Raw genomic sequence first — 14,272 nt, 5'->3', positions numbered from 1 at the left:
CATGCATGTGTATCATAATGGACTCAAAATCTCAGTGGTTGAACACTGCTCTTGTATATCTTTAGGAAAGTTCTTTGTTCTGGTATTTTCCCTTTCTAAATTTCAATTTAAACCAACCTATATGTGAGGTCTTTTAATGAGCAATGTAAGGCCTTCTAAATATTTACTTTCTAGAGGTTTTGTACCTATGCCAGTCTTTTGCAAACGGTGCATTGAATATTGTAATTTATACTGAGATATCAAAAAGTACGTCTAAAGGGTTACACATTTTCTTAAATAAAACTGATTTTTTAAAAAAAATCATGGAATAAAAAGGTCATGTCAAATATTCTCGAGCTGGTTAACTTTTTGTAGGTGAAATGACTTTTCTGAAATTTGTATATTATTTAAAAGTGGAAGAGCAGTTGTTAGAATTTATATCATAGCTTAAAATTGGCCTTAATCTTACCATGGGATCTGTGTGGGTTAAGACCCAAATCCAACAAAGCATTGAGGCTCATGCTTAAATTTTAAGCACTCAAGTAGTCCCTTTGGATCTAAATTAAGCATATTCAAAATGCTTTGCTGGATTGGGGCCTTAAATGGAACTCCACATGGGCATAAATGTCCACCTCTTCTGATCTCATTACAAGATCACATAGTTTTTAATTTTTATTTCCATGCGATATCTCAGAATAGAAGAATTCAATTTCCTGATGAAATATGGAGGTTGTGACGGGTTGGATCACAGAAACCCACTTGGGAACTACCACCTGATATGCTTTGATTATCTCTGAGTCTGTTTTCCCTGCCAGCTTAGGACTTCAGTGCCCTGCCTGGTTTGAACCAGACACGCTTGCCTGCTACAAACCCAAACCCAGACCCAGGTCCGAACTACGTCCCCTAAAAAGCTGCCGGCTTAACTGAAAACAGCTTAAGAAGTGTTCCTCTCTCCAACACCCAGATGCCCAGTTCCCAGTGGGGTCCAAACCCCAAATAAATCTGTTTTACCCTGTATAAAGCTTTATATAGAGTAAACTCATAAATTGTTCGTCCTCTATAACACTGATAGAGAGATATGCACAGCTGTTTGCCTCCCCCCCAAGGTATTAATACATACTCTGGGTTAATTAATAAGTAAAAAGTGATTTTATTAAATACAAAAAGTAGTATTTAAGTGGTTCCAAGTAATAATAGACAGAACAAAGTGAATTACCAAGCAAAATAAAATAAAACACACAAGTCTAAACCTAATACAGTAAGAAAACTGATTACAGATAAAATCTCACCCTCAGATGTTTCAATAAGCTTCTATCACAGACTGGACGCCTTCCTAGTCTGGGCACTCAGGTGGTAGCTAGGGGATTTCTCATGATTGCAGCCCCCTTTGTTCTGTTCCACCCCCTTATTTAGCTTTGCAAAAGCCGGGAGTCCTTTGTCCCTCTCTGGGTTCCCACCCCTCCTTCTAAATGGAAAAGCACCAGGTTAAAGATGGATTCCAATTCAGGTGACATGATCACATGTCACTGTAAGACTCCAAGCCTTCATTCCTCCCAGCCTGACTCACAGAAAGCCCTGCAAGCAAACAGCCATCCACAGTCAATTGTCCTGGTTGATGGGAGCCACCAAGATTCCAAACCACCATTAATGGCCCACACTTTGCATAATTACAATAGGCCCGCAGAGTTAGATTTCATATTTCTAGTTTCAGATACAAGAATGATACATACAGACAGACAGGATGACCACACTCAGTAGATTATAAGCTTTGTAATGATACCTTACAAGAGACCTTTTGCATGAAGCATATTCCAGTTACATTATATTCACACTGATTAGCATATTTTCATAAAATCAGAAAAAAAAAATGAATGCCTGTTGAAAATCTTAAATATTTCTCTGCTAATTCCACTTAAGTGAAAAATAGCTTAAAAAAATTAAAATTCCCAGCAGAAGTCACAGTTGCGTATGATGCACTTACTATACAAACTGTGTATGCTTTTTCTTTTGCCAAGCTGAATCTGGAAATAGAGATGAATAAACATAACTTTAATTTTTATTATATTCAAATAAAAAATTGCTATAGGTAATGTATGCTGTGTTAATGCTAATAAGACAACATTTGCTGAAACTTCTGCTAGTGTTTACAACTAGAAGTAGCTTTAAAAATGCAGTTTTAAAAAGAAATAACTCATAATGTATAAAAAATTTGACTTGCAGTATATTATGGGAAAATATATTTAATGCTATATCTGATACACCTGAATTCAAGTAGGAAGCCTAGTATAGGAAGCCTACTATAAATGACAGGAAATAATGTCATGTTCTAACTGTTCTATTTGTTCACAGTTGCTGTCATGTTCAACTTCCCAGACCCAGCAACAGTAAAAAAAGTGGTTAATTGTCTACCACGTGTTGGCATTGGCACTAGCTTTGGGCTACCACAGACCAGGTATTTTACTATGAAAGATATAAGCTACAGTATGATTTTTCTTAATTATCTTCCTTTTTTAAACTAAATGGTTTAAAAACACAAAACAACCCACCCGCTGTATGAAATTCTTTCAGTTTAGTTGTACTGCAGAATTTCAAAGGCAGAGCAGAGCTCATCTTTATTACATAATCATATGAACAGAGAGATTGAGTTTTGAGGGTTTTGGATTTCTGTCACATTATGGAGAAAGTTGCCCTCTTACTGGCTAAGACATAGTCACTTTCCCTGTTTAAGGAGGTTACATTCCTTTATGCTTGTCAGCTCTCTGAAATGTAGGAGTCTGGTTGGAGGATTGATTAGCTTTTGTGGCACTTTTCAATTCTATTAGGTTGACTGAGACATCCTTCAACTCTCCACAACACTTCAGCCTAGCTGAAAATGGCAGTTTCTCATCAGTAGGAAACTGTACACCTGTATAGAAGTGTATGAGTTGAAGAAAGACTGAGGTAGTCATTTGATGCATTTGCCTTTCAACTTTGGAGGCCAAAGTTCAAACTTGACCTTGGGTTACAGGTGAAGTGAATTTGGCGATCTCAGGCTATTTGTCTGCATCCTAAAACTGCTCCAGAATTTGTCCCAATTGATTGCCTTTTTAGAAGGGGCTAGGCCTGGATTATCAAGAATGTTCTGAATGAAACAAAGGGGCCCAATCCCATGTCCATTCAAGTACATTCACGTACATGGGAATTGGATTAGGTCCCATATAAGTGGTTCCATTGTCTGCTTACAGGTGTATTTAATCATAATTATTTTGCTCCCTCACCTTCAAAACTTAAAAAAAAAATATGGATTTCTAAGAATTTTCTTAAGAAATGGCAATATTGAGTTAATTGTATCACTGTTCTTTCTTCAGATTTGTGAATGCTGTAGTTTTGTTTTGTTTCGTGTATGAATGGGAAGAAATTAAGTGATGTTAAATATTTTGGACATGGTTTTCACAGTGATCAGAAAAGGTCCTCCATATCTTAAACCTGATCTGTAACAGAAACAACTGTTATACAATCATGCTTTAAGGGAAATTAAGAACTAAATTGTGATATTTCATTAAGAATTTGGTTTTTACTGCTTAAAAATTGAATTTAATGTGTGCACTTTAAAGGTACAATTAGTGCATATGCAGTTGTAATTTAATTTAATAATTTTACTATAACAATTATTGATAAACTTTTACAATTTATATGTTTTATCAGTAGCACAAACAAATACATGAGCCACAGTTATTCTGTTTAACAGGTACTGGTAAAGGCTTATTCTAGATTCCTCTTAAATAATGTACTGCTGGAGTTTACAGATTGTGACAGACCCAGACCAGTGGGGTACAGGAGTCTGGTAGAGGGCAAATACACTGATCACTGGATGAGTAGTTTTCTGTTCCCTGAGTGACCAGAGAAGGGGCTGCACTAGAGTAATCAGGAACCTGCTAGAATCAGTTAAGGCAGGCAGGCTAATTAGGACACCTGGAGCCAATTAAGAAGAAGCTGCTAGAATCAATTAAGGCAGGCTAATCACGGCACCTGGGTTTTAAAAGGAGCTCACTTCAGTTTGTGGTGCGAGTGTGAGGAGCTGGGAGCAAGAGGCGCAAGGAGCTGAGAGTGAGAGGGTGTGCTGCTGGAGGACTGAGGAGCACAAGCGTTATCAGACACCAGGAGGAAGGTCCTGTGGTGAGAATAAGGAAGGTGTTTCGAGGAGGCCATGGGGAAGTAGCCCAGGGAGTTGTAGCTGTCATGCAGCTGTTACAGGAGGCACTATAGACAGCTGCAGTCCACAGGGCCCTGGGCTGGAACCCGGAGTAGAGGGCGGGCCCGGGTTCCCCCCAAACCTCCCAATTGACCTGGACTGTGGGTTCTTCCAGAGGGGAAGGTCTCTGGGCTGTTCCCCAACCCACATGGTGAATCTCTGAGGCAAGAAAATCCGCCAATAAGCGCAGGACCCACCAAGATAGAGGAGGAACTTTGTCACAAGATGTTTTTATTATGAATAGAATAGTCTTTTATGGAATTTTGGAATCAACCCTTTTCTGCTTGATTTATAATTTCCAGGGAATAGTTTTATATTCTTTCTCAAACTTCAAGTAATCTGGCATCAAACTCCAATAGTTTAATTGCTTGAGTTATTTATGGCTAAATCCCCAAAGTTGCTCAGCATTTAAATCTCAAGAGAGTGGATTTTATAATAAAAGTCCTTTCTTCATCTGATTGTTGTCTTTTATTCTCAAGGGACTTAGAAACAGACACCAAAAGATGGCTTTATTCTAAGGTGAAATTTTTAAATGCCATATAATAATTTTCTTATTTAATAATCTACCTTCTCTATAAATCATGTAGATGTAACACATTTCAACCTCTTGGATTGGTTGAGCTTGCCCAACTATAGAGGTTTGTGTTTAATGTTCACAAGAATTCAGATCATGGCACATGAAAATATCCAGCTGTCAAATGATTTTTAGTCCTTTGTTCTCATTAGGTTATAAAACCATGAAAATAAACTTTAGAAATCTCCAAAATAGCAACTGGACCTTCACCAGACAAATCTAGCATAGCACTTTAACCATTAAGATAAAACATGCCTACAGTTACATGTTATTGCATTTTTCGATGTAAATTACATCTGATTTAAAGTCTAGTTTCATTATAGGGAGAATTGCCTTGCAAAGTGCATTAGAAGGGTCGCATTTGTAAAGCGCTCTAACATGTTGTGCTGTGATTGCCCAGTGTAGAACCTGCTGGAGTACTCCAAAAGGTACCTAGTTCATGTTAACATTAGAACGTTTTACAAATCATATCCTTCTGGCGCCCTTTCACATGCCATGTAGACAAGCCCCAAGCCTGTTCTCATTTAGTAATCATAAACTAAAATATTAACAATAGTCTATATGCTATATATGATATAATAATTTATTCTTCCCATAAGAAGATTTTAGGCACTCAAATATTCATATTTCTATATGATCCCTCTCCAAAGTTTCACAGCTATGAAATCCAGAAGTAAAAAGAGTGTTCCTCTGTTTTGCAGTAAAAGTAGATAGGTACAAAAGAAAGGCTTCAAGTCTTTTCAAAAGGTTTCATATTATTTTCTCACTGTAATGATTTTGTTTTCCAGACGCATTTCTTTGGCCAGTCCACGCCAGATTTTCAAAGCTTCCAATATGACCCAGCGGTGGCAGCACAGAGAAATTTCAAACTTTGAATATCTGATGTTTCTAAACACCATAGCAGGTAATGTAAACTCCTTCAATTATCTGCTTCAGAAAGGAAAATATTAGTGGATCAGTTACTGGTAGCACAGTCTCTTCAGGACATGAGGATAATGACTCAGTGTTAGATTCACTCCTTTGTGTAAACTTTCTAAAAATAGGCCTTTTCCCATGCAGCTTATATATAATACTTTTTTCAAATTAAAACATTTCAGTGTTAATCCAGGTTCCCGTAAAATGCATTTTCTTTATAATCAGAGGAAGAAAAGTTTACATTGAACTGAACTTGAACAGAGTAGCCCAAAGTGCAGAAGGTCCTGGCAGTAGTGGAAAGGCAGAGAGGAGATAGTGGCCTCTTTGCTGTTACCATTCTCTTTGCAATACTCACAAAACTATCTAGCTCTACCTATGACAAAACAGGCTCACCTAATCCCAAGGTCTAAACATGACTGCAATCTCATGTTTGCTGATGAATCATGAACCTCAGTTGGAGAGACTGAATGTTCCCATGGGCAATAAATGTCATTGTTATATGGAAAGGGTTTGCCAAGTTCACAACCACTGCAGTGTTAGGAGGCCAATCATCTCCTCCCACAGTTGATTTATTCCTCAATCAGGGAGCTGATCTAACCCCTGCTCTAGTGTCTGAAATCCTGCTTAGCTATGCTTAGTGTATGCTTCATTTAGTATATCCCATTCCAGTAGATTCCAGCGAGGCCTTAATGCAAGACACTATGCTGAAGTAAGTTGTCGGGGATAAAAGAACAGCACATCATTAGAAGAACACAGGCTGGGACAGCTATGTGGAATATTATTTTCCCAAATACCTTGCTCTCAAAGCATTATGAAACCCCTCAATTCCCTCACCATTATATGTGGCTTAGACTACACTGAAAGACCTGCTAGCATAGCTCCAGACCTAGATAATACGGAAATGATGGCTAGGAATAAACACCTCAACACCTACATTTCATAAATCAATCTGGCCTTAATTAATCGTTGCCTCACAGATGCCAAGATGCTGACAGCTTTTATAAATGAGATGATTGAGGTGATTTAATTGCAAGCTTGCCATCCAAATGAGATGAGTTGAACTCTTTCCTGAGGCAAACTAGCTTGGGATCCATGACACAAATTTTGTGCATCCAGTGAATGATTTCATGGGCCAAAATCCTTACTGCTGAGGAAAGGGTTTGTAATGCAATATCGAGAGAGCAAAGTGAGGTAGTGGTACCTGTTGTTTAAACTAGAAGGAGTAAAAATGATAATGTTTTATGGAACAAAAAGAAGGCTAAATTATTCATGTTTGGGTTAGCAAGGCTCTCTTTACCTTTATTAAACACACACCTACACCCATCAGGCAAGGTGGCATTTCAAAAGGCCTGAATCTGGAGCTTGGCTATGGACTTGGGCTATGCCTGTCTATAAGAATGGGCTCTGGAAGCTCCAGTATCCTGACCAATGTAAACCTACTCCTTCCCGAGGCAGCCAGGAGGTGGTACTGTGTGAAGCATCCCACTCGGCAAGAAAGAGATTAACGAAGCTGAGAGAGTTCATAGAAGAACAAAAATAATTTTCAGGGGACTTTGAAGGGAATGATTAATAAGGGAATAGTAAGAGCTATATAAATATATAAATGTGTAAATTTCATTAGGAAAAATATGTAATGTGGTGTGTTTGTGTTATTGTTAGGGGTAATGGGATAAAACCAAGATAAGAAAATTTAGGCTGAGTATTAGGAACCATTTCCTGGCAATGAGATAGATTAGGCTGTGAAATAGTCACCCTGGGAAAGTGGTGGAAACTGTCACTTGAGACTTTTAAAAGAAAACTGGACAAAACACTAAAAAATGTGGGTTGTTGGAAATAATCCTGCATTGGCAGGAAGATGGTTTGAATTATCTAACTTTTAGGATTCAACGAAAAGCAAAGACTATAATTTCATGGTATATAAACATAATAACATATCTAAAACTTTGCAATGTATCCATCAAAATGAGAACTAGAAACAATTTTGGTAGCATATTTTGTTTTCACCAGTTTAGTCCAATTGATAGACTAAATTAAGCACAAATGTAGAAATGAAACTTAAATACTTCAGACAACATTTTCCAGTCTAAGTTTTTAAGTGTTCATATGGTTAGTGGAGAATTCCCTTTATGCATGTGAACTTTCTGATGACAGACAGTTGGTGGATGTGACTTTAACTTGTGCCAGTGTCATGCAGCTCAAAATCTAAGATCTGCACCTCTCCCTTCTCCAGTGCAACCAAGTGTTGCACAGCTGGGATGGAGAATCTGCCACTTTATTTCTATGCACAAAGGTCATTGGCCTTTTCTATTCCTATAGTCAGTTCAGTTTAGAGTAGCCTAGAAGATTAGATTATAGATCTGTACAAAAAATAAAAATATATATAAAACTGAATGCATTTAACTGTCACTTTTTATAGCGTGCAAGAGAGTTGACAATTAAAGTTGAATGGACTGCAATATTTAAAATGGAATACTGGCAATCCAATAAAACTTTTTCATATCCTTTTCAACAAAGAAAATTCAGACATTGCAATTGTAAAAGATTTATAATAAAAAAGCATTTCTTGTGGTGGTGATCAAATGATATAATAAATCATATCTCCAGGGTCAGTATTTTGTTTAACTATTGCCTTTAAATAAAGTGTTGTTTTTGTTTTCACCAGGACGTACTTACAATGACTTAAATCAGTATCCCGTATTCCCCTGGGTTATCACTAACTATGAATCAGAAGAGTTGGACCTTACGCTTCCTAGCAACTTCAGGGATTTGTCAAAGGTATTTGTCATCAGAGAGATGTTTTCAGTAACTGTCACACTAGCTTAAATTTTTTGTACATATCTTTTTCCATGTTTGTGAGATATATTAGTATTGTTAAATGTGAAACCATTAGCAGAATATCATATTTACACACAGGTACTGCTAATAGGTAGAGGACCAACTGTGTTTTATGGGAGAACGAGTTATTGATATGCATATTATTTCCACTGATGATATTTTAAGACTGTTTTTAATAGAAGATGCCTTCAGTTGTAGAACATACATGCAATTAGTTTGAACATTTTTTTTTAAGTTAGAAACACCAACAGAGAAAAGCATGGATGGTAAGGACTAAAGATGAGCCAAGTCCATTCATTTGGTTTTTGATGAAAATCCCTTCTTCTTAGTAGGTAGATCCTGTGATGGTGTTATGCCTTAAGTATTTCCTGGGTCACGTCCTTATTCCCAGCATGTAAAAAGACTATTTTCTCTGTCCCTTTGGGTGTCCCCTTTAGGTACCGTAAGTACCTACTATAATGAAGGTACCCTTTTTTTCTCTCCAGAGACTGAATTTTGTCAATTCGATATGCCTTTCTTCATACAACTCTTCCTCCATACCCATAAATTAGTCTTGCTGCTTTTTTTGTACTTGATTCAAACTGTTAAGGTATTCTTTCTTAAGTGAACAAATGTGGGTACGATATTGCATTTTGCAAATGTGGTCTCATTAAGCTTTATACAATGGAGTCATTATCTCTCTTGTTTTATATTTGCTCTCTCCATTTATTCAGCCTCATGGACTACATGATTTATTTGCAACTTCCATACACTAGACCTTAACTTCCATATGGTAGTATAGTATTCTAAACTGGTTTTCTGTGTGTCTTGGTTTTATAGGACTGACTCAAAAAATTCTAATTTTATTTAAATTTCTAGTGCATTAGTTTATTGAATGTCTTGGTGAGATCTAGATAAAAATCATCCCATTATCCACTGCCCTTCATTCAACAAAGTTTTGTCATGTCATTAAAATAATTCTGTCAGATGATTCTGATCATAACCACTGCTGGATATCACTTAATTTACTTGTAGAACAGTTAGTATGGTTTGCTCTCATTATTACATTTAGAAATTTACATTAAGAAGTAAGTACTGAGGGATTCTGTGAGGTCTTCCCTTGTGATTTCGTGTGCACATATGAGCATTGCTGGAGTTCTAGCTGGTGAGATGCGTGTGTGTCTAAATTCTAACTTTAGCTTGCTGATGTTTATATTCTGTAACATTTTCCTAAATGTGAAAGTTTATAGATATTTTACAGTAAAACTTCTTGGGAAATATTTCTTATATTACTCCCACCTACAATGCCAAAATCATACACTACTGCCAATTTGGAAAAATACCAACGGGAAAAAATGGTGTTCAATTATGACACTCGGGAGAATGAAATGCAGACTCAGGGATGGATTTAAAATGGCATTCCACAACTTTATTAACTTTTTAACTTTAAGCCAGTTCCTCCCCCACCTTTTCATGATCCTAAATATCAGGTATTTACTTGGGTTCAGTGTGCTATTAAAAGCCCATATGTAATACAAATTATTATTAATAATAACAATGCCATATTAGCAGCATTCAGAGTAGGCCCCTAACTGCTAGGATTTGCCTACCTTCTAATCCTCTGTCCTTCATATGAGGAATGACAGTACACAGAAGAGGTGTACTGCTCCCAATTAAGGTCTCCTTTTTGTTCCTAGAAGCTAATAGAGTCCATGAGTTACCACATAGGTTCTTACTCACGTTTACCCGGGGAGCTGGTGCCTTTGAGCCTCTGACCTGCACTGGATAATAGTCAGAAGTTACTATTATGAACTCAGTTTATTGAACTTAGTACTTTAAAATGGCTATCTTTTTTTATTCTTTATTAGTCTAAAACTGGGCCACCAGAGAACTGCAATGAAGGCAAAGCAACTCACCAGACAACTTGTAAATCTTTCTTGGAGGGAAAAATTGCTTCCAGATCCCCAAAATTGGTGATGTGGCACAAAAGGCAGCCATTTTGGGTGGAGGAAACTGGTTAACTTAGTGGGAAAGTTGGAGGAAAAAATGATAGTTAATTGCAACCTGATTTCTTCAAATATATATTCATCACGATGAATTTTAATTATATGGAAAGTGTACAGGAAAAGGAACCAGTCAGCTGATAGCAAAAAGAATCTAAAAAAGGTGAGAGACACAGGAGAAAACATTTTTAAACATCTTATTTTTCCTTTTATCCTATGTTGTCCTGTTTTTAGTTGTTTAATTATTAAACAATCTGCTTGAAAATCTCAGAAAAAGTCAGGCTTTGCCCACAGCTTATGTGCTGTAAATTTAGGGAGGAATGCACTCTGTTCTTTATACAAAACAAAAAGGGAGGAATCTTTCAAGTGCAAAACTAAACCATTCTCAATTTAGAGGCAATATTGTGCTATTATAATACTAATCAATAGAATTGATAAATTTGACTAGCTAACTTGATTTGGCTAACTATATTCTTTCTTGACATGTTTGATTGACACAAATAATCTCACATAGATTTTTATATTTTGACAACTCTTTTGAAGTTAAAGAATCAATATTTTTGAAGGAATTTTAGTTGTGGAAAGAATCCATCTGCAATGTAATAAACACTTTATTGTTGATTTCTAGATGAAAAACTACCTTAAAATGGAATTGATTATGAGTACATATTTATTGAAGGCTAAAAAATATTACAGGGATGTTGAAATTATTTCAGAACCAACCTGCATAAACCCCAAAAATTGAGAGTTAAGGGTACAGTTAAAAGAAATCCAAACATTGAGGTAAGAAATGCAGTTAAAGCACTGAAACAAGCTTAATTCTGCACTGTAGTGATGCCATGCAATAATCATGTGATTACGATTAAGCCATTTTAAATATTTTAGATTCCTGATTAAAATAAATTGACTTTTAAAGATGCATTCAATTTTTATCATATTTTCCCTTAATTATGCTCCTGCCTCAGTTTTACCTGCCAGTGTTGTGAACCTAAGAGCTACTTATGTCAACTGGCAAAGGGCACACTCAACACACTGTTGTCAAAATATTTAGCCATACAGTGACTTGTAAGGTGTCATATAAAAACTGGTGGCATCATAAATATCATTGTGTGATGTATGTACATGTTGTGAATAAAGTTATGTATGTTTGCTGGAGATATGTTTTGGAATCAGTTGATAAACAAGCCTGTCATTGACAAAGGAATGTAGATTTGTCTGCCTGACTTGATTACAAGCGAAGGACAATGAAAGAACATTTACATCTAGAGTAAACAAAGTGGTTAAGCCAACTGAAAAAAACAAACTGACCTGAGGATGAGGAAGGGACTTGGTGCCTGAACAAGCAGCAGGGGAATGGAATTTTGTCTAGAGTTACTTTTCAAAGAATACATTTCAAGGGGTTCCTGGACTTTGAAGAAAAGGGACTCTCCTGTTATCCGTCACAAAGGACAAAGAAATCAGCACCTTCTGATTCTGTCAATGGTGGATCCTACTGTCTGAAGGGCTGGACATGCTCATAGCTTGATGTAAGTGAGAAGCTGCTTAGGGAAAGATTGCACTTGCTAAAGTTAAGTTTTAGACACTAGAAAATGTGTGGGTGGATTTTTTGTTTTTTTGTTTTTTTGTTTTTTGTTTTTTTTGGTAACTATACCTGTCTCTATTTTTCTCTTGCTTAGTATCACTTAAATCTATGTTCTTTATTAATATACTTATTCTTAGTTTTACTATAAAGCATCTCAGTACTGTGTATTAAAGCAAAGTGTGTGTCCTCAGCTGGGCTAACAGGCCAGTGTGTGTGTACTGTATTTTTGGATGCAGTGGACTTAATTTCCGTGAGTGTCCAGTGAGAGGGACTGGATATTATAGAGAGATGTCTCAGGGGAGCTTGAGAACTAGAGTTCACTGAATGTTACCTACAAGGTAAAGTTTAGATAGACAGAGTCTTGAGGAGTTTGCTGGAAAGGTAGACAGACTGGTGTAGTAGGGAGCTGTCATATAGTTTAAGCTCCAGCAATGCTTTCTCTTGCTAAGGTGGAGAAATGACACAGTGACTTATTCTGGGTTCCATGAGGCAAGTGTTACAAGTGTCACCTCAGTCTGCAGTGGAGCCAAGATAAAAGTGCCATGGGAAACGTCACTGAGAAGTGACAGTTGGACACTAATCTGTCACTCAGAACTCTGGTGCATGTAATCAGTCTCTGTCATACCGCTGAGTTGTTACAACCAACAGATTATTTTCATGCAAATTAATTGCAGAGGAAAGGGTCGTGATTGGTTGAGTTACCTCTGATGCTAGAAAGGCAAATGCAAGAATTACATGAGCCTCTCTGTAGGCTATATAATCGTACAAATTGATACCAGTCATTATTAATTTCTTAATTATAACCTAATTTCTTCAAATATAACATATGCTCAATATTTCAATTAATTTTAACTATATGGAAAATGTGAAATGTCTGTTTTTCTATTGTTAAGATACTTTGGCACAAAGAAAAGACTGGCAAAGATACTAAATTTTTTAAATCAGTTTTTAATTCATAAACTAACAGTTTTACTTGTAAATTCTCAGAAAATTCATTTTGTACTTAAAGTACTATAAATTTGGGAAGGATAGAGTGTATTTTTCTTAATAAAATAGAAGTTGAATCTCTGCATTTAAGTGCAAAATGGAACTTATCCTTAAGTATGGTATCATGACCAGTGTTTCTATAACTGTGGTCAGAGAACTGAAAGATCTCATTTTATTGTCATGTGTCCATCATGCTTACTTAAATTATAGTGAGTCCATGTTTTCCAATTCAGCATTGACCTAATGAGCAAGGTTGTGCCTCCTGAGAAACTTTTTTTCACTTTTCCAGCACAAAAGTATTGTAAAGCTACCCAAACTGGGTAGCTAAGGACTTCTCAAGTATGGAAAAATCCTTAAGGAGCATAAAGTCAGCACAGTCAGTCACTATACCTCCAATATAGAGGGGTTGTATCCGAGGGAAGCGTATTCTGAGAATACACAGCTAGTGTCCCTTTGGAGGCTATTACCTGCCATTGCAGCTTAAAGCAACCCTAAAGCTGCTCTAATTTATGCTGGGCACTATACTAGCTCCCATCACTCTTAGGGATCACTCTTGATTATGCATTGAGTGATGGTATGGTCTGTTTACTTTTGGTGAAGTGATGTTGAAGATTGCTAAATATTTTTTTAGCCATGGGTAAACCAAAGAATTCTCTTCCTGGTTGGATGGCCAAATAATACAAGTCCAAAGGGAATGGTGGTCTTGTGTACTAGACATACCTCTTAACTGTCCTGGGCATAAGCATTTGAGAATATTTTAAGAAATAATCCCAAAGGATAATAAAACAGATAGACATGCTATCTAGGGAAAATAGTAATGTGTTAATTAAAAAAGAAAAAGTAAAAGTAATCTTGTTCATGTTGTAAGCCCACTTTCAGGCAACATATTAAATTCTTAGTAATGTTTTACCCTTGAGTGGTGATTTATTGCCGTTGTTTCCCATTCACTATTTGGATAGTGTGTGTATGTATATACCTAACATGTATCTTCCCTTACCTATCAGTGTTTAACTGCTGTTGATCAGACAACACTTCTTTATCTGTTAAATTTTAAGTGCTGTTTCTGATGAATGCCAGTGCTTTTGATGTGCTCTGCAACAGATACAGCAAGAATGAATATGCCATCTATATGTTACAGATGCAGTAATTCAGATCTTGGTTGCTGTATAGCTGTTTCTAGCTGCATG

At 36.5% G+C, this 14,272-nt stretch overlaps 1 protein-coding gene across 1 annotated transcript in view; it reads left to right on the top strand.

Moving 5' to 3' along the window:
- The window catches only part of LRBA (LPS responsive beige-like anchor protein), a 576,728-nt gene that overhangs the window by 387,985 nt on the left and 174,471 nt on the right, over window positions 1–14,272 (top strand). The window contains 3 exon segments of the mRNA XM_065405711.1: window positions 2,329–2,431; window positions 5,573–5,688; window positions 8,362–8,474. Of these exon segments, the coding sequence (XP_065261783.1) occupies window positions 2,329–2,431; window positions 5,573–5,688; window positions 8,362–8,474 (332 nt within the window).

The sequence above is a fragment of the Emys orbicularis genome, chromosome 5, assembly GCF_028017835.1.
Source record: "Emys orbicularis isolate rEmyOrb1 chromosome 5, rEmyOrb1.hap1, whole genome shotgun sequence".
NCBI lineage: Eukaryota > Metazoa > Chordata > Testudines > Emydidae > Emys > Emys orbicularis.
The sequence above is the reverse complement of the archived record's forward strand: the minus strand, read 5'-3'. Positions and strand labels throughout refer to the sequence as shown.